At 33.9% G+C, this 20,793-nt stretch overlaps 3 protein-coding genes across 4 annotated transcripts; 1 reads left to right on the top strand and 2 right to left on the bottom strand.

The window, feature by feature from the left end:
• Positions 1-26: 26 nt before the first annotated feature.
• On the bottom strand, positions 27-1,498 carry LOC124645761 (transcription elongation factor S-II). Its single transcript, XM_047185635.1, has 2 exons — positions 1,283-1,498; positions 27-1,038 (listed from the first exon to the last, which is right to left on the bottom strand). Exons 1-2 carry the CDS (start codon positions 1,349-1,351, stop codon positions 235-237), a joined length of 873 nt encoding a protein of 290 aa, XP_047041591.1. The 5' UTR covers positions 1,352-1,498; the 3' UTR covers positions 27-234.
• A 4,077-nt stretch (positions 1,499-5,575) lies between these two features.
• On the top strand, positions 5,576-16,554 carry LOC124646037 (putative defense protein Hdd11). 2 transcript variants are annotated; one of them, XM_047186053.1, is made up of 5 exons: positions 5,576-5,693; positions 7,955-8,124; positions 9,211-9,378; positions 15,338-15,438; positions 16,351-16,554. In XM_047186053.1, the coding sequence occupies exons 2-5, from the start codon at positions 7,966-7,968 to the stop codon at positions 16,421-16,423; spliced, it is 501 nt and encodes a 166-aa protein (XP_047042009.1). In that variant the 5' UTR covers positions 5,576-5,693; positions 7,955-7,965; the 3' UTR covers positions 16,424-16,554. The 2 variants fall into 2 exon arrangements, with proteins under 2 accessions (XP_047042009.1, XP_047042010.1); XM_047186054.1 differs by having other exon boundaries at positions 5,613-5,693; positions 7,959-8,124.
• A 50-nt stretch (positions 16,555-16,604) lies between these two features.
• On the bottom strand, positions 16,605-19,998 carry LOC124646036 (MKRN2 opposite strand protein). The gene is made up of 4 exons (XM_047186052.1): positions 19,652-19,998; positions 19,494-19,571; positions 19,140-19,347; positions 16,605-19,055 (listed from the first exon to the last, which is right to left on the bottom strand). Exons 1-4 carry the CDS (start codon positions 19,774-19,776, stop codon positions 18,819-18,821), a joined length of 648 nt encoding a protein of 215 aa, XP_047042008.1. The 5' UTR covers positions 19,777-19,998; the 3' UTR covers positions 16,605-18,818.
• Positions 19,999-20,793: the final 795 nt, after the last annotated feature.

Raw genomic sequence — 20,793 nt, 5'->3', positions numbered from 1 at the left:
TATAAAATAAATAAAATATAGTTAAATTCACTTAAAGCAGATTCATTTATTTAAGTTTTAAACTAAGATCACCTTATCTACTAAACATGATTCCATAGTCAATGACAGTAGTAAGGTGTTAGAATAGCAAAAACAGAAACCATAATTCATAATAAAATGTAATATTATACTGATACAATACAGTATCATATTGTGTAGGGTACACTAGTCACCTGGGGATGGTTAAAAGCAGTCTTAACAGAATTTCCAGCGATTGCCGCACTCATTACAGAGCACAAATGTGGTCATGGGTTCATCAGAACTTCTGGTCTGCAACTGGTTGTATGTGCAATTCTTCTTTTTGCATTTACCACACTTGAGCATCTCAGTCTTAGTACCTTGTACTGTGGCCAGCTGAGCATCATCAATAGCCTCCTTAATGAACTTCTCTCTAAGTTTCTTCATTTCATCACTTGCCATTTCCTCCGGGGTCATCTTTGCAAGTCGAGATGCTGAAATGCAGCCATTTAGGAAGTTTGTACGCAGTGTCGGATTTTTTGGATCTTTTAAGTTGGCCACTCTTGAGCGTACTCTGTTCTTGTATCTCATATCAGTATTCTTAAACTCTCCATAAATGCATTCCTCTAATTCTTCAGCAAGTTCCTCCGGGCTGCCGCATGCGTTTGGGTTCTCACCATCAACTTTGAGGGCTTGTGTAAGAAGTTCCCTACACTTGAGCCTCACGGCATCAGTAGTGTTTGATGGAGGGAATGAAGCTGGCAGCTTCTTATCTTTTTCCTTGTCGTCTTTCTTATCTTTATCCTTACCATCCTTTTTAGATTTAGAGGAGCTGCCATTGTCTTTTCCAGGTGTTCCTGGCGTTGACAAGAACTTTTTCCAGTTTTTAATCAGAGTTTTGCATAAAGATATTACCTCTTCATCCTTGCTAGATTTACGAAGATTGTTCACTGTCATGCCTATTCTTGTTTTCGTCAATACATCCAAGTTGATAGCCATTGTCTGAAGGGTTTTCAGCAGATCTAATGCTTCTTCTTGACCCTAAAACAATAAATACACTCGTTAGCTCGATCACTTCTAATTGGACCAGTATCTAAGCATAGCGTCCGGTGCTATAAAAATAAAACAATAACCAGAACGCACGAATATTAGGAAGTTAGCTAAATGTAGGCCACATATTTCAGTTGGACTTGTTTAGGAGATTTGTCGCGGTTATTTAAAGATAAATTTTAGGCGGAAAATGTCCTCAGCTCCATAATTTCGATTCCTAAAATATTAGACCCACCGTGCCATCCGCCGATATCATCTTAGTCAATTTCTTTTGTATTTTCATAATATCCTCTTCCACGCTCATTGTTACTGAGTTTTATTGAAAACAACAGGTTCCCGCCTATATTGCGAAAACAAATTGTAGGAAAAATATTGATAAATCGACCACCACACCGAAAATATAACTAAAGCATAGACAAACTAGGCCGCTTGAAGTCTAGAATCGCGGTATTATGACAAGTTATGAAAAAAAAGTGACCACGTTCCAGTTCGCTATAAAACGGTTGCAAAGCATTCATAGCTATGTAACTATAAGAAGTTGTACGAATAGATGCATTATTAACCGTTTATCGAATAACAAAAAAATTCTTACGTATTTTTAAAGGTAGATTTTTAGTTGTGAATTCATTAAAATATATTTGATTATATTATTTAATCAGTTTATAAGTTTTTCTTATGCTTCACATACTGTTCTAAAATACATTGTACTGGAACAACTGGAACACGCTCATGTTTTTTTTGTACCAATTATTGGCAGCCATGTCTTTTTAGCTAAAATCTTTTCTCTGCTAAAATCCATGAGGCCAAATAATTATTTATTAGAAATATAATTGCCATAAAAATACATGTTAATGATATTTTTGGTATTTGCGATAAGGATACAAATAATTTTGTAAAGAATGTTTTCCTTTGACCATAGCGAGCTGAAGAAATAAAAAATAAGCAAATTTACTTACACTTTTATTTTAGACAGGAAAGATTTTTATGTAGGTATGTAAATAAAAACTTTACTATATAACTTTCATGCAAGGGAATCTTTTCCTCGGAGCGCGGGTTAGATAAACCGGGAGCAGAAGCTAATCAGTACTTTAGTACTTACGAATTAATAAAATTAGATATTGTCTGTTTGCAATATTAAGCGCATAATAATTGCGGGTATTATGTTCGGTACACACCGGTAACCACGGTCTGTCTATCTGTTCCGGCTAATGTTTGGAACGGCTGAACTGTTTTTTTTAGAATAAAATAGAAACACAATTTTGCTAATATGGATTTATAAAAGTCTTTTGGCGGTACCTACTTTCTCTGATACATAGCGGATAGAACAGGATAGACTAGGTACTTTTTACTCAGATGCGGAAAGCAGTTTCTTGAACGTGGGGCACTGCTATAAAACATAAAATTCAATTTATTTTTTACGACGTATCGATATATTGCACTAGGCAACCACTCGTACATTGTTATCCGCTTAAACGAAGAAATGTTAAAGCTTTATCTAGGTACTTATGATATTATTTTTTGACAATTTACCAGGAGTGAACCGTAACATAAAAATAAATCTAATGCGACATCGAAATTTGGAGTTTTCAATGGACAAGACGATACAACCGATGAGTACCCGTGCATCGCACTTACTATAATATTATGACTACAAAAATGTTGTATGTAATGGGTAAAATAGGTTGTGTACCAACACCATTATAACATCATCATGAGAATGTCCTGGATATGAGTTCGGAGCGAACGTGCGGCTGAAAGACGCAGAACCGACGAAGGTAACAAGCAGCGTAACTAGTGCGTGCGATTAACAATAGAGGGCGCTTTGTTTCAGTTTCTGTGCATTATTTCAATTTTGGTTTAGGTACTATAACATACGTTTCAGGGTAATACGATTGGTTTATTAAAAATTGAGAATAAACAAGGGGTCCTAGTTTTGTCAGGGCAAGAACTCTCCCTTCTAAAGAAAAAGGTTACAAACGAAAAATATCTTCTCATATATTTTTTTTTACTTCATTTACCTTCTCGTCAAGAGTACTTGTTAGAAGAGGTATGCTAAAAAAGGGGTAAATTACCCCAATACCTTTCTCGTGGAGCTTAGATATATTAGTTATTAATTTCCATAGTGACCATCCTTCAACTTATGTTCCTAAGTATTGATGTTCTGAAAAACTGCGCGACCCTATGATAGGGTTTTATTGGATATTAGGGGGTTTTATTGGATAGGGCCCTATCCAATAAAATAACGCAGGTATAAAAATTATCCTTTTACCATTTAACTTTCATTGGTATTACATAAAGTACCTAACTTGCTCAATGAAATGCCTACAATGACTACCTACCAAGCAACTTATTGTTACAGGTTTTTTACCACGCTTCTATTAAAGCAAGGGAATTCACCTATTATGTTCTATGCCTGACAGCCTGACACATCTGTTGTTGTTTATAACTTCGCCTGTATTTGTCCCAGGCGCAAAACTCTTTGTTTTTTGCGCTTATTTTCCTGAACACTTGAGGTTGCAGTAGGTACAGGAAATTGCAATTAGGTACCAATTGAGCAATCGTGAGAGTTCTTTATACCTCACTCATGCCAGTTCTTAGGGAAACACGTTAGTCAGATGTTGACGAGGATGTTTTACAAAAGAACTAATAATTACGGGAATCGAACCACTTTAGTAGAAGTAAGTAGGTAAGTTTGAAAGGCGTTATTCTGCCGGGTATTAAAGGGACCAGTATCTATTAAGAGATTTTTAGTTACAAAACCAAAATATCCTCCCTCAACAGGTACCTATCTATATGTATACCTATTTACTGACACGTATGTATGTCAGTAAAAATCCCAACGGGACTTGATAATTTAATTTACTTATGAAAACGACATTGCCACCAGATTCTAAACAAAATCTCTATTTACATCTAGTACATATTATAACAAAGTTCTCCCAAAATTTTATTGTCTTAAATATCACGTAGCAAAAAATAGGTCATTCTTCGTAGTATAGACGTAGTTGACACGGCGTAGCAAGTTTCCTGCCTACGCCGAACGCCGCGTAGTCTTACTCGCGTAGTCGCTTATTAATTTCTCATGATGATTTTTGTAATTCTTATTTTGTATGAGCATGACGTTTGGTTGTAAGCACCATGACGCTACATACTTGAAATGACGAAATAATGTATCATGGTTAGTACAAAATTCTTTATCATTGTGGAAAATAAATATTATGATTCTTGAACCGTCTTGCTTGTGAGAACGCAAAGTTACAATTCTAATTAAACGGTAAATAAACATCGTCTCAGCCCTTCATGGAAAACAAATGCTAGATTTTTCATGTATTGACATTAACTCATCAATACTATTTTTCATGGTATCATCGCCATAATTATTTTAAATGTAAAACAACCAAGAATAAGGAAGAACCAGTAATAGTTTTTATCCGGGTGCCTTCAAGTCGTGAAAGTCTTAGCTTCGACTTTGGGATAATTGTAAACCTACCTACTTACAGTTCACAGTTTTTCTCAAAATTACTACATACTCCAAAAATGTAATGTGAGCTTTCATAGTAAACAGTTGTTTAAAAAAAATACGTTTTTGTTAATAAAAAAACTAAATACCAATCCCACCAGGATGGCTTTTGTAATATTAAAAAATTACATATTTTGGTACCTATAATTCGATGTTATTTCACTGAAATATCTATTACAGATTTCTATACATCCTAAGAATCTAAAGATGCGGGTTTTATCATTAACTATAAAGCTAAAATTTATTAAATTTGAGGAAAACATCGAGGAAACTCGTATTGTTCTTTTTTTTCTCATAAAAACATACGTAACCTGCAATAACGATTTACTTAGATCATGCTATTTTGATAACGTTACGAAAAAGTTATAAAAATATGCTTTTCCTTACAAATTAACCTAAATTAAATAGGACACGCCTATATACCTACAGGGCTCGCCTTCATAATCTTAGCTGAGCGTGGAATACACAAAGATTAAAAAATATAAAAGAAGGGTTTCTATAAACAATATAAAAAGTGTACGAGCCCCTATTTTTGTTTCTTTTAAGGACTTAATTAAAAAACCATTACTACACGCCACTATCAAATTCTAATTATTAAAAAATAATGTATTATTTTCGTACGTACAGGCAACCTATAACTGTAACTTTAATTTATATTCAAGTGACACTAACAATTAAAAAAGACGATGTGTGCTGGCAAGGCAAAATTGACAGAACATTTGAAATATTTTTCAAAAGCAATTTTTATTTTCAAACGCTACAGGTAGGAACTAAAAATCAGTTTATCCACATTCTACTAAAAAATAAAGAATATCTTTATTAATTTTGGGTAGAATATCCAAAAAAATATCAGGTAGTCAAAAACGATACCTATATTTTTCATGTTACCCACAGTTTATTTATTTTGTTAGTGACATTGCAAAAGCGCAAAGATTCTGAATCGATGGAAAAAAATCAATGTAGCTCAGAGTAACGCCTTCTGCCGCTTAATCTTTGGCCTTCTGCCCTTCCATATTGGCTATGGTTGCGTTACCTATATAACTTGCAAGTTACCAACTTTTCTGTTTGTAACCGTTCACACACTAGCCGAAGCAAGCGGCGCGCGCGCTTTTGAAATAAATCAAAGGTAATTATTTAAGTTATTTTATTATTTATTTATTAACAATATCAATAATTTATTACTAACATTATTTTGTCATAAAGTGTCTTCATTGTCAACTTCTAAAAACAAAGCACGTTATAAAGCATCTAAACTTCGTAAGAAACAAATAAATATTTATTGATGTCTTTTAAAATAAGTTATGTGAATTTTGTAATATTGTTTCGATATCAGCTGATTAGCATGTTTCCAAAATTTATGCCAACGTCAGCGAACTATTTATTTATTCAAAACCAATATTTCTTAAATAGTAAATGAGATGCATGCGTCAAGAAGCTATTTATTTAAATTAAATATGAAAAAAGACTAAAGGACAGAATTAATTGAATTTATGTTTTCGAAATCGAAATATAGTAGGTAGACCTTTATCTAATTGTGACATTGTCATTCTTCAGTGAGAAAATAATTATAATTTTTGCTCTCTAAATTAGATATGTTTAGTTTTCAATTAGGTAACCCAAACATTAAAATCAGCCTAATTTAAATCTTACTCGAAATATAGGTACGTACCTAGTGCTACGATCTGTGTAAACTTACAATGACTTGAGCTTTTCTAATAATAATGATCTATCAGATTGAAATTGTAAAAGATAGATTATATTTTGGAACATTAAGTAAGTACTAGGAACGTACTGCACGATATTTCAAATTCATGCCTGCTCATTCAAATGCAAATTGCTTGGTCATCTCAACTAACGTTTGTTTTAACGTAAAAGGCAATAGTATTAGTTTGTTCGGCATGATAGTGGACAATAATTACAACACAGATCGATGTCCTTTCTGCGTCATTGTTTAACCTAGGCCTTCTTGCTAAATACCGATACTCGGGTCAACTCTAATTGGATGATGTTGCACTGCATGTCTGTCGTAAAAGGTTATACCTCTGTACTTTTAAAGAGAAACATGACACGATCGTTTATTCAATTTGCGAAATGCATCAATATTGCATAGGTCTTGAATGCGTCTTCTTGACAAATAATAAGCACATAGCACATACATAGATACCTATAGATATGGTAAGTAATTGGTTGATGCAAGTTTGATGTTTGAACTTTATAATGAAATTGAAATTAACTCTGTAAAAGATACTGAACTTTACCAATTTAAAAGATTCTGGTCGTAATACTTACTTCCTTTATCCTTCCTTTTACATTCATTTTACATACATCAACTACTTCCTCAGTGCTTTGATTCTTTAGTAGGTATTAATTTTGCCTCTCAATCTCTTTGTCAAAATAATGGACACACGATCATTAGTAATTTCATAATTGACACATTAACGGTACCTGTTGTATTGGTTTTATTTATTTTACGAGATTTATGCAAGTGTGCGTCGACAAAGTTTGTTGATCGTCGAGTTACGTCACATTTGTGGGGAACCTGTCCCCGAGCTGTAGCTTTGCAAGAGCTTGAGATCTGAAGAACCGAAAGGACCATGACCCGCTTTCGTTTCGCTTTGCATTTATTTCGACTTAGCTTCGGATGGAATCAACGATGTTTTTGTACCTATCTAAAATTATGCGCATCAATCATTGTAGTCATGGCCTAAGCTTAATGATTTATACAACGAATCAAAATGATCAATGAAAAACTTGTAAATGTTAAGTATGAGATAAAGGTTGAATAGATGAGGTCTTATTAAAAAGGCATGTTATTTTCCACAAAGAGACAACATCCTTTTTAAAGTGGTGCTCGAAGTTTCGAGTTGTTCCGAAAATTGCCGGTACAACAAATATTGCGAAAGCACTCTGTGACAACATTACCTATTTGGCATGTTTTTATGCCACTTATATTCTAACTAAACCAATATGCTCTGGGTTGAAACATCGACAAGTAGGGAATCCCTGAGTTCAGAGTTTTTTTGTCACATTCAGGTTCTATGAATTTTCTATGTTTCACATTCCTTTTAGGCATGAAAATACATGTAGATACACTATGCTGTGGGTCAATAAACGCTGTACTTACGAGTCAATTGACCAAGGCTAAAATACGCTTGCTGCAGTCACACAGAACATTTGTGACCATCCCAATCTTAATCCTAAATGTTCTTGTGGCACCTAGTTACTGGGCTATGTATCTAATAAGTAGCCACGTTTTATGCTGGCTTTCAAGTTAAACCTTCATACATTAGACGTTATCCAAAGATCCCGTCATCATGATAAATGATAACACAATAGGGGCAGGAAGATGATGACGACGATAATATTAAAACAAAACCTCTTTTCCAGAAAGAATCAACATGTGGGCTTCCTACGTAGTTCTGGCTGTGTCCCTGGTGGCGGCCGCCAATGCCTACTCCACTGGTGCTCCAGAGAGCGTCTGCCAAGACATGGTGCCCAAGCACCCGGTGCCAGCACAGTCCTCCCCCTCCCCTTATACGATCACCACCAGCACTAAGGTAAGTCATATAAACGAGAATATATTGCTAAAATCTGGTCATATTTTAGTAGGGACTTGCTAAACATCGGACTTTGGAACCTCGTTGAAAAAATAATTGCGAAAATAGAATAGTTAAAGTAATCTTGTGGGCAAGCAAAGTTGAACAGAGTGTAAATAAAAATTATGTTACATTTAATTTATCTACAGGTACCTACATATTTATAGTTCGATATATAAAAAAAAACAAGAATATTGGTCTTCTGCCGGCCGACTAAAAAGTCTCAGTGTGCGCGCGCTCTAAATTGCTTACCAGATTTTTTCGTGCTTTGTGAAGTAAATGGAGTCTGATGTGGTTACATTAACTTACTTATGCAAACGTAATACATATTATGTCAGTGAAAAGTAAATATAATATATTTTGGATACCTACCTCACGAGCAGTAATTGATTCTGCTCTGCACGTGAGTTGGTTTTCCGCGTAATTATACGAAATAAAACGAGTTTAATGTATTATTTTGTACCTGTAACATAACAGAAATAAACTTAGATAACACAGATACTTACATACGAAATCCTTACTATGTATATATCCTTATATGCCTAGTTACTAAGCTTTATCTTTGCAAGTTGAATTGAAAGACGTCCCCGTGTGAAGTGACCTTTCTGTGAAAATGCGAAATTATCGATTTACTCGAAGTTGAATGGCAAATCGGTCGGGTGTCTCTCATGTAGCGTGTTTCATACATTTTCTCAAGCGAGTGCTTTCAATTTTTAAGCTAGTGAGTAAAATGTCAGCTATTTTAAGTACCTAAGCACTTTTAAGCTAGCAGAATTATATTAGGAAAACATTACGGTAGTTTTCCTCAAAAACTTTTTTAGGTCATACTTTTACCTATACTTACTTTAGTCATCATGTTGCCTGGATTGACATATCATATAAATATTTCTATTTAGGTATGTGCTAATCATTGTCCACAAGCAGAGCAACTTTAAAAGAATTTTAAGAGAGTGACTAAGCAGTTTTCGAATCAGAATCGGCAGATATTATCATAAAATACAAAGCTAGCCTTTGACGCTTGTTCTAAGTATAATTTCATTCCTACAGACCGTGAAAGCCGGTGCACCTATGGAAGTGGTGATCAGCGGCAAGGCTCCCTCCAACACCATCCGTGGACTGCTACTGCAGGCCCGTCAGGGAGACAAGATTGTGGGCAAATTCACTCTGAAGCCCAATGACCCCTTCGCGCAATTGCTCAACTGTGGCGAACCTGGCGTAAGTACAAATGGAACATGTTTTTTTTTTGTAGGAAAAGGTCCATAAAAATAAGGTTTTAATCTTTGATTTTTAAGGCCTGAATTCGATTACCATAATCTGCATGTTTAATTTTTTTTGTACTGTTTAGGTATAATTTGAGCGTCGTAGCTCATAAATTAAGTGGTATTTGCATGAACTCGTCCTTCAAAAGTTTCGCATAACCTTACGGTTCGGTTAACATTTGTTTTTGTTAGGTATATTAAAATATTATGCCTAAACTTTATTGTATCACTATGTTTTTTTTGCTGAATCATAAATGACGCGTCGAAAATACTGAATTACATAGATCTTTTTATAAATCGGCACGTAGGTAAGGAAGGAAGGAAGAGGGAAAATGTTGTAATTTATATAAAATTATGCATAATTATTTACAAATACAGTATGTATTAATAATGCATCAACTACATTATCAATAATTGTGATTACGGATGGGTACCTATTATCTACCTACCTACATGTGTTGTGTACTGATGCGTTCGAAAAATCTCTGAATCACATTAAGCTTTTTTAAAGCAGGAAGTTATTAGTTTACCTGCCAGCTATTGAATGAATTCTCTTTCTAGCGATAAGAAATAAAATCACAAAAAAATATTCAATCAATCACGGTAAAAAATCGCTCACTTACGATAGTTTTTTTAGGCCGTTACTAATTATCACGTTCTAGGCTGTTAACTTATAACGTAAATAGGTGATTCATATTATAGTGGTGTCCACAACAATAGGGAGGACCAACTTCCTGAAACATTGTTGTGTTTGTCGTAAACTTGATCACGCAATCACGTATCTATTGAATGTTGAAGCTTCAAGATTTCCACTTACAATTTTTTTTTCTCTCTATGGTCTTAAACATTTTTTTTTTATAAAAGATTATGAAAAGACTTAGGAATATTTCATGAGATAAAATGAAAATTTAATCTTATTATAATTCCTAATTTAAATACCTAGAAGCGTCCACGACCTACTCGATCGTAAAACCTTGCGGAATGTTTTTAAAACATAAAAAGTTGCATGTCATAGTAAGTCAGCGGGTTAACCTCAGTTACTAACGGTGGCTTTCTGAATACAGAATTGAGGCTAAGTATTTCCTAAGCCTATGTATTTACATAAAACTATAGGCATAAGGACAAGGACCCATCTATCAATACGCAATTTATTTCCCAATAGGCACACCGTAAATGTATTTTAGACCTCCGACGAAAGATATGCCTACTGAACATGGCATATTATTATAGCAATGCAAAAATAACATTTCATAGATACTATTAAAAAGTACTCATACACCAATAATACCTAACTAAGCATGGCTTAAAGCTTTTTAATAGAAGACCTTAAAATAATGAAGGCAGGATGTAAGTACTTACCTGCACAAAAGAGCACTTAACTTAAGGTTTTTATCGTATTTAACTTTAAAACGGTAGTTTTTTTACTGAGGAAAACATATATTTTTATTGACGTCTTTAGAATTAGGCTTTGTATTCCTAAAACTTATCAATTATTATGCAGGTCGTTACCTTGTGATAATAATTTGTCAGAATAAATCTGTTTCGTCGTTTGAACAGCTGTCACGATTTTATGTTTCCGCAATGTCATGATCAGACATTATTATTTAGTGCTACATATTATATACGTTAACGTACCTCCCTTACTATTTGAAACATGTAGTAGGTACTCTAAAATACAGACTGGCTGTTAAGCCCCATACGGATTTAAAACCTTTTTTTAAGTCCTGTATTCTCTCTTGCAACTGTACAGAGTTAACAGGAGATAACAATATGGTCCTAGCCATTAATTATGAAGTCGATATTATTACATTGACATATATTCTAGCGATAGACAAGAACATCCATACAAATAATTTACCCGCTATGTCGTCTGTTGACATTTCGTTGACGTATTGTGACATGTAGTCATCCTCATTGATGTTAATTGCAGAAGTGTCGCTCGTATTTTGCCTACATTTTTCATTACTCAAAAAGTTTATATCTAAGTGAATTCAAAATCATGTAATATATCAAAAAGTTTATTTATATCTAATTGAATGCAAAATCATGTAATATATTAAAACCAGGAACTTATTTTTAGGGTTTTTAATATTAATTACGATGTTTTTTTTCTTAAGAGGGCTATCACAAATTTTCGCGAATTTAATTATTTTTTCTTGAAAGTAAGAACATACCATGACAAAGTGAAGTCTGTTTTCATTGATATTTTACCTACTGCTAGTTTTATGGCACATCTGTTTCTGCACGATTTTCTTAATCCATAATTCAAGATGGCGGGCGGGAACAAATTAATGCATATTTGTAAAATTGAATTGTAAATGAAAAGTATGATATACAAGCGTTGTAATAGCATGAACAGCGTGTAATTTTACTAACTTGACTCTCGAATAGTTTATATGTGTAAGTTTATACCTTGATATGTATTTTCTATTTTATAATTGTAGTTTCATAGACATCCATCTGACGCAGGTGTCAAAATCGCTCAGATTTGCCATTTTGGGCACTGCATAGTCTGCAGTGCAGTTCAGTGTGGTAAGCTTTTTGTTCGGAACGTTCTATCTAGTACGTAGTACATATATATCGATGTATTATTATGAAGTAATCTGACTTTTTTAAAGAGGTTTACTTCTAGCCCTTGTTTGTTGATTGATGATTGTTGACATACCTTGATCTTAAGTAGGTACCTATATGTTAAAAGTACATATACTTATGATAGAATTCTCAAAGCTGTGTTGCACCATTCAAGGTTCGTTGTAAGAGGTCGCTAGATTTGGTAGCGACGGGTCAATATTGTCTATTATACACTGTACGCACGTGTCGAAAGCGTTATTTTTGACCGTAATAAGGCAGGTACTATCGACTGCTAACAATATTTATTTTGGAGCATGAGTGTTTACAATGATTCAATATTTTATTACTTTGCACTTAGAAGTTATAGAGCCTACCACGACCAAAACTTACGCACGGTTAATTTAACAGACTCGAATCGACAGTTGTACATTTTTGCGAACAAAATTGTCAAAAGCAACAAATTGTCTGCGTCCGAGGACACATTAACCCTTCACTCAGGTTTAAATACAATTATCGTCATTGCCAAACAAAACAACGGCAAGCAGTCACTAACGTGCTTTGTCGGCATTTCAAGTAACAAAAACATAGACTAGCGCCTACATCAATGAGGTATAATATGAATGGGAGGTTGCATGCACCTTAATTACGTGTAGATTGTTTGTTAATCCCATAGACATAATATTAGTAAACAGGACTGCGCATATAAACCCAAAAAACGAGCCGAGTGAAACAGTTAGTACGGAGGCTGTCTGTCCCTTTCTAATAGGGTGACTATGAGATTAAGCTATGTGAGACAAATCCGAATTTGCTAAGATTATTAAACACAGATTAGTATTGAAGTTTTAACTTACGCAGTTTGTGACCTTAAGATACTAATAAAGGCTTTTAATAATTAGCGGAAATTAGCAGTATAAAAGCAGGAAGATTCGAAGTGAAGACTGTTTTTTTTGTATTTCTACTTCATATATAGACTGCTGAGCCATTTATGTCGCCTTTCTTCATTTTTTGGGAAGCTATAACAATAGTACAACAGTTTTAAAATCCATCACCCATATTTTGACTCGTTACAAGAATTCATGGGCACCCTAGTTGTTTGGTTTACGAAAATGTTATTATTAGCTAACCTGTGGAACGATATATTGCAACCACTATAGGATTCACTTTTGCAAGTAGAAACGCAACACTTTTTCACCATTTTAATAGTTTAAATTGATTTAATACAAAAAAATATAAACAAAATTTTGAATGCTGATTACGCGCCAAGAATGTTCAGGGTTACCGCTAGAAAATAAAAAAAAGCAAAATAAAAATTTATGTTGTTTATGTTTTAATAATAAATACGAATAAATTAATGCGATTGCTATTAATTTGTTGACTTACAATTGTTAAAATAAGATAAAAATATAAGTGATTCAATTGTTTTTGGGAAGACAAAACTTTTGATCACAACATTTTTTTATGCTGGCAAGGTGTTAGAAAGAGACAAACAGCCTCCGTTCGAACTATCCCTCTCGGCTCGGATTTGCCTCTGTGTATTATGCAACCAATTTAGTACCTTATTGCGTTAGAATAGTGTTCATTTTCGTAAATATATATTTTGAGCGTGCGCAATCTTGTTTAGTAATATTATATCTATGGTTAATCCTCACCATATTCATATAACATAGCACAACACATTGATTAAACCATCTATAGAGGTTGTATATAGTAAAACGTTCGTGTCGTGGTGCATAGACCTATTACATTATTAGGCCTTGACCGGGTAGAAGCAGGGTGTTCAATCTTTATAAGTATAGGTAGGCGACGGGCGAGTAGAATTACTCCTAATCAAGCTATAAGTATACTATGCAAGTGCTCAAAAGATAGCCTGAATGGAGTACGAAAGGCGTGTCATTTTATTCTAGTTAGCATGTAATATAATGAAGTTTTATTCTTTAGCATGTAGGTAATATAGATAATGATCGTAAACGGAAGTTAAGAGGACGAATTGGAATTTTTGGCGCCAAGGATCTCAATTTTTCTCAGTAAATACAAAACGGATCAAAATACAACTTGGTTACCTGAAAGTTCATGATATAAACCTTATTTTGTTAGACGTCAAAACATGATTAGGTAACTTTTATAACAGAGAAAAATATATCAAATATACCTCTTTTTAAAAAGAGATTCACATATTATGGGCAAACGGGACCGATTTAAGCCTCTTAACTTTATTAGTAGTTGAGTATATACATACTCTTTAAAATTGTAGAAGGAATTTTTATCAAATTATCATTTCTAAATAATAAAATTACAAAACCATTTTGTCGCTTACGACTTTTAGTTATAAGCTAGCGCGCGTATTGTTATCCTCGCCCCGCTCAGGCGCTCCGACCCCTTTTGGCGCCTTAGATGCGCGTGCCGGTTATGGAATTATTGTTGACCAATTCGTCGCCTTAAGAGCATGTTACTGTCACACGTCGAGGAACTAAATAGTGAAGGTAAACGGACTTACAAGGTGTAAGGCGGGTTACACTTCTGCGAATTATTGCTATCTGTCTAGGGGCCGATATATTTTGTACGTACGTACGTAGATACGCTCGCCTGCAATTATTTGATCAAGTTACACAATTGACTGTAGATTACAACTAACAAGACGCCAATTAGGCATCCTCGGCTATATTTAATTTATCCTTATTAGACATTGTCTGTCAGTATTTTTTGTTAGATATATTTCTAGGCATTTTTAACTGTAGGCGTATTATTTACTTGTCGATTATATTTTTGGTTTAACACGATCCATAAAGAAATACATAGGTACAGGACGTGACTGCAAAAAATATTTTTTGTAGGTATTTAGCTATTAGGTACTGGGGCCCGATTCTCCTAATTTTACTTAAGCGACCTTCGATTGACGTTCGACTCGATTCGACTGAGATCCAATCCCGACTCGATTACTATTGAAGCGTATGTGGCATTCCGCTATTTTTTCTTTGAAATAAACGTTTTTAATCTTTTCTGTCATTCAATAATGAATCATTTTGTCTGCAAATGTTTTACGATTGCAAAATGATTGCACGACAAACTACCGTATAGACCAAAATTACCAAAATAGCATACCAATCGCACACCAATCAAATGTCAATCGAATACGATTGGTCTTTTATTAGTAGCAGAATGCCCGATATGGTTAAAACTGCTATTACGATCGTATTGCGATTCGATTACTATTCGATTTTGACATTATTAACTTAGGAGAATCGGGCCCCTGTTCTACTCTCAAAATTGTGATCATTTTCAACAGAGAAGAAACGAGCATTGTCTACCTTTGTATTAATTTAATTGTTTTGATTGTTTTCTTATAGAATGCCGTCACCCACAAGAAACACAATGAGAAGTTCGACAAACAGACTGTCGCGTTCACATGGACGCCCCCTGCTGGCTTCAGCGGCGAAATTAAGTTCAGGTAAATAACGACTTCATTTTTATTTAGGTACCTATCACTAGCTGGTTTCCCGCCATCTCACCCGCGTCCCGTGGTACCGGGATAAAATATAGCTTATGTTACTCTGTACGAGAAACAGTCAGCAAATCGGATCAGTAGTTTCGGACCCTTCAGGATACAAATACTTAAGCAAAAAAAAATTTCTTCTTCCTTTATATTATACTAGTGAAGATGAGCTATTTGGACCAGCTTTGCAGTTTTAAAAAGACAGTCTGCGTCCTACTAGGTAATACCTATCCCCAGAAATGCACATTTTTGGGGTCGTCAATTGTTTAATCGAAAATTACTTACCTATTACTGAAAATGGAAAGCTAATATTAACGCATGGCACTCCGACTATGTATGAGCATAATTGCCAATTTATTTATGTAACACAGCAGCAAAAGGTAGCTAAACTACTAGACATTTAAGCCAAGATATAATGGGACAAAGGGGCGCCTTGGGGTTGCACAGGTCAGGAGTTTATGACCCTTGAAAGTCATTTGAGACAGACGAACATACATTATGTACGAACACGAACATTGCAATTTCAATTAGCAGGTCTGCTGTGTAGGTGTGTTAAGTGAATTAAAGAGTTTCTATCCTTTGTTTTGTAACCAATTTCGTCAATTTACGTTGAGTATAAAAAGAAATATTGTCATATAAAACCGTAATTCATTATACATGTGGCCATTCGCAATATGGATAGGGCTTATATTTCTCCATATTTTAGGTACACCGCCTTTGAAGAGCACTTTATTGAAAGTCAAATCAATTTAACTAAATCGACTCATACTCATTTATAAAGGTACCTACATAACTAGATATTACTATGCCAGACATCTGCCTTCGTAGTTTTGCGACTTACTTTATGTTGTCGTTTCTGTTTTACAGAGCCACCATCGCCCTGAACGGTGCAGTCTTCTGGGTCGGCGTGGAATCAGCCCCCGTTCAAGTTTCCAGCTAATTTATTTGTCTAAGCACCAAGAGTATTATTATTTTATAATTTATGTCTTACACTTCTGATATAATTGTTTGTCAACAATCGACAGTCAATGTATTAGATATTTCATAATAAAATAAATATTTTTATTAAAATGCTTATTTTTTTTAAAGATAATCTATCTACAATAAAATAAAAACAGTGGTTAAATTTTTAACAAATACTTTATTTCAAACATAGCACCTAGAATTTTTGTCTTCGAGATCCATTTACAAAATTCAAGTCTCAATAAATACAAATAGAGTAGGGTAGGAACTAGGAGCTTGTATCTACAGTCAAACAAAGGTTTATTCACAAAATATCACTGGCATAAAGAAAATTTTATTTTCTATATTCACTTAAAAATACATTTAGGCTTTAACATTACACGGCAATTCAAGGGTTTAAATTACACCCATGGGAAGACAAGGCATTTTGTTTATTTAATTTTAGCACGCAACATAAACGTTATACTTTTTAATTGTTTACACGTAAGTAGATTCATAACAGTTTTACATAAAGCCCAGTGTTAGGCCGAAATTACCTAATAAAATTTAGATTTTAACAGAAACCTAGATAAAGCTAATTAATCATTCGAAATCAAAAGAAATATCTAAGTGTTGTGTCCTAAAAATATGATGCTTATACTGTAGATACACGCCTGAAGCTTTCAAAGACTTATAAATTTAATCCAATTAGTCGGGTCTAAAGGAGTCTTACAAGATATGCATAGATATTCGAGTACGAGTTCGAGTAGAGTAGTTTGCGTAACTCGGAGAAGGGGACGGACTTTTGAATACAATGAGTTATTATATCACAGTTCTGTTATTATAGCCTTTTTATGAAGGTGATTTCAGTCGTTGATAGACGTTCAGCACGATATTAAAATATTTCTCCCCTTCGCCTTATGCTTACGCTTATGATTACGCTTCCTACATTCCGGGACTTTAATTTTAAGTCTTTGAGCAAGCCTTGTAGAAAATAAAGCTCGAATTCTATTCACGTTGAAGCAATTCCCATACAAACCGCTACACACTTTGATAAACAACTATTGTTACAATCACTCTCACAACATCTCAAGTCTCAGTTGTGCCAACGTATTTCTTAGAAATTCATTCATCAAAGGAGTCTATTACTCATTTATAAAATGAATTTATGAAATGAGTACAAATAAACATTTTGTGAATGAGTAACAACAAAGCCTATGTGAATGACAGTACATACTAAGCATTAAATAAATATAGTAAGTAGGTTACTGGGCTAACAATACACAGACTGCCTTATCGCCACAGCAATACTATTCTTTGAGAATCAAAATACAAAATAAAATGATTAAGTAAATATAAAAAAGTACAAGTGAAATTCATAAAGTGTCATTATAAAGAGAAGTTTCTTTTTATTTATAACTAATTTGTTATTCATCTGCAGTAACACGAAATGAGATCAAACTGCAAATAAAGTTGATAGGCGACATTCACGACTTTCGCGAAAGTAGCTACATGTTCCAATGTTTAGACAACACGTGTGAAACTGAGACTTGCAAGTACATAATACAACTACTTCGATACATTCTAGCAACTATAGAAGATGATATTGGATGAAGTACCTATGAATATTCAATGAGTGTTATGTAAATGTATAGAAAACAGTAATTGACAACTACACTACATGTAATTCCATTATTACAGCCACAGAATTAAGTTATTATTATATGATTGTTAATTTAAAGTAAACTATGTGTTGGAAGATTTAAATTGCTGACAAATCATGTATTAAAATGGATGTTATGTGACATAGCATTACTCGGTAGAGATAGGCCATGCCACTGGCAATTATACTAAACATATATGGTATTTATCCTGCAGTTACATAAATATTACTATTTATCATATAGTTACAAACTGGCAAGACAAGGTCATAATATAAAATTTGTGTGTGTTATGTGTAAAAGGCAATTTTGGTGAGTGTTAACATCATAATACACACATACAAACAATGACACATACATCAACCACTGACTCAATCTCCTTTACTGTTCTGATGTAAATATTATCAGAATAGGTCACCTAAGTATTTATTATCAGAAGAGCTTCCTGCTTGCTCAATACATTAGACAGCCTCCTTATTTGTACAGATGCATATTGAATCAAAGAAAATGTACCATCTCATGACATTTTAAATAAATAATAAATACTTATCAAATAAATACACCTACTTTATACATAACATATTTAAAATTGTAATCAGAAACTAAGTTGTCATTGGTCTAAAATAAATGCACTTCAATTTCAAAGTCTTATACCTAAATATAAAACATCACAGTTAATACTGAATAAGTAGTAAACAAATACATAGAATTAAGATTGTTAATTTAGATAGGCTAGCATTGGTTTTGTATGAAATAGTTTTGCCTTTTGAGCTGTCTATACAGAGAGATGTACTTTCCTGCAGCGGAGGTTCTTGGAACTACATACTGTTTACAAAACAGTTTGGGATCTCGAGCCTTCTCAGAAAGCTCCCCACAGTCAAGTGCTCGCAAGAATGCGAGGACAAACGTGAAGCAGTTGTGTCTCTCCTCATTGTACCTGTGAGGTTCCCATAGAGGACTTTGACTCACCTATAACAAAAACCAACTGTTTAAAAGCAATTTGTGGAATGATGACAAGTTCAATAATATCAACAAACAATAATATTGTCATACCTTGAGTAGAACACTGTCCCATATCTCATTCCACAACTCATCAAACTGCTCTAACAGCAGACATTGGTCCCAGTCTGAGCTAGAGTCAAAGTTACTCCATTTCTTGGTCATAGGGTCCACTCCATGGATTCCCTCCTCACTAAACTCCACAACAAAGCCCTGAGAGTTAGTCACTCCTATGTGCAAATCTTTGGAATTATAGTAGTCACTGTAAAGAATGAGAAATCATGTAAGCATAAACGTTTCGATAAGGTCGTGAATCATTTTAACGGCCAATAACTTCGATCGGATAAATAAGTATGTTTGATATGTGAACTGTTTCTATGTCACGTAGCACATTATTTGATCACTTACTTGAGAAAATCGCCGTGCGTTGGCTTCATAACTATTGCTCGAGGATGCTGAGATGCTTTGACGAAGGGGTAGGGAACCCTAAAACCAAAATAGGGCGCTTAGCAACAACCTTCATTAGTCATGTTATTCTAAAAACCGTTACATAAACGTATTGTTACCTGAAAGGTAGTAGATTATAGTCATATCTATCCAGTTTTTGTTCACACACAGGACATTTTTCAGGTATTATAGTACAAAATACTTTGTGATCACAATGGTGGAAACAAAGAATACCCGGATCCATTTTCACACGATGAATTCAACAGATTTTTCAATGAAACTCTCACTAGTAATGATATCACTAAAATCGTTAACTATTACAGTTACTTTCAAGTAAAACGAATCCCTAAACAAGCGCAAATTAACTTAATGACCAAGCAAAAGCTAAATGAGAACCTCATAAGAACTTGGCCATTGTCCACCTTTCACAACTCAAACTCGATTCTCCCTTGATTGAAACCTTTCTACAAAGCAGGGTAAGGGCCGTTCAAAACCTTGTACATTTTTTATGACATAAAACTATTTGCCAAAATATTCTAGTTTCATTTAGATTATTTCACTGATACTTGTTGAATAATACATAAAAGTTCTAGAAAGTGTCTATAAATGTGCTATTTGGTTTGTGCTTATCTGGAAATTAATATTCTCAAACCAAAATGTTTATTTGCAGTGTCAAGCGTTCTGAACGTACCTTTACGAAAACGAATGTGATTGGCTGGAACTACAGCTGTGAACAGATGATTAAACTAGGACATCTTATTGGCGGTAATACCATTTGTTTCAAACTCTGATTGGAGAATAAGAAATTAAGTTTTCGGCGGCAATGTTTAAAATTGAATGCAGGCAAATAAAGCAATGAACTGTGGAAAAAATATTTTCGACCTGCGAGTATTAACTACGTATTATAATTTGGAGTCCTTCTTTCTTTTATACACATAATTATACTATCAAGACGTAATGGTATGTTTTACTGTTTTTATTTTTATGTATTTACTTCTTTGATATTTATCACAACAAAAATCTAAGTAAATAAATTAAAGTAGCGTCAAGACAATGTTAGAAAAAAAAAAAACAAAAATATCATCCATTTTACCTTCTTTAAATAGTACCTTCTAATTACTGAAAAAAAGTAAAAAAGGCATTTGTCACTATAAATTTCTATACCTAATTAATTTATTAATGCCCTCAATACGTAGGTGTTTGGACCTTGGTGTCGAAATTTTGTCAATAATCGTTCATCAAGAGGCATTGTATTGTATGT

The sequence above is a fragment of the Helicoverpa zea genome, chromosome 3 (genome assembly GCF_022581195.2).
Source record: "Helicoverpa zea isolate HzStark_Cry1AcR chromosome 3, ilHelZeax1.1, whole genome shotgun sequence".
Taxonomy (NCBI): Eukaryota; Metazoa; Arthropoda; class Insecta; order Lepidoptera; family Noctuidae; genus Helicoverpa; species Helicoverpa zea.
Note: the sequence above shows the minus strand (reverse complement) of the source record. Positions and strands in the feature narration are given on the sequence as shown.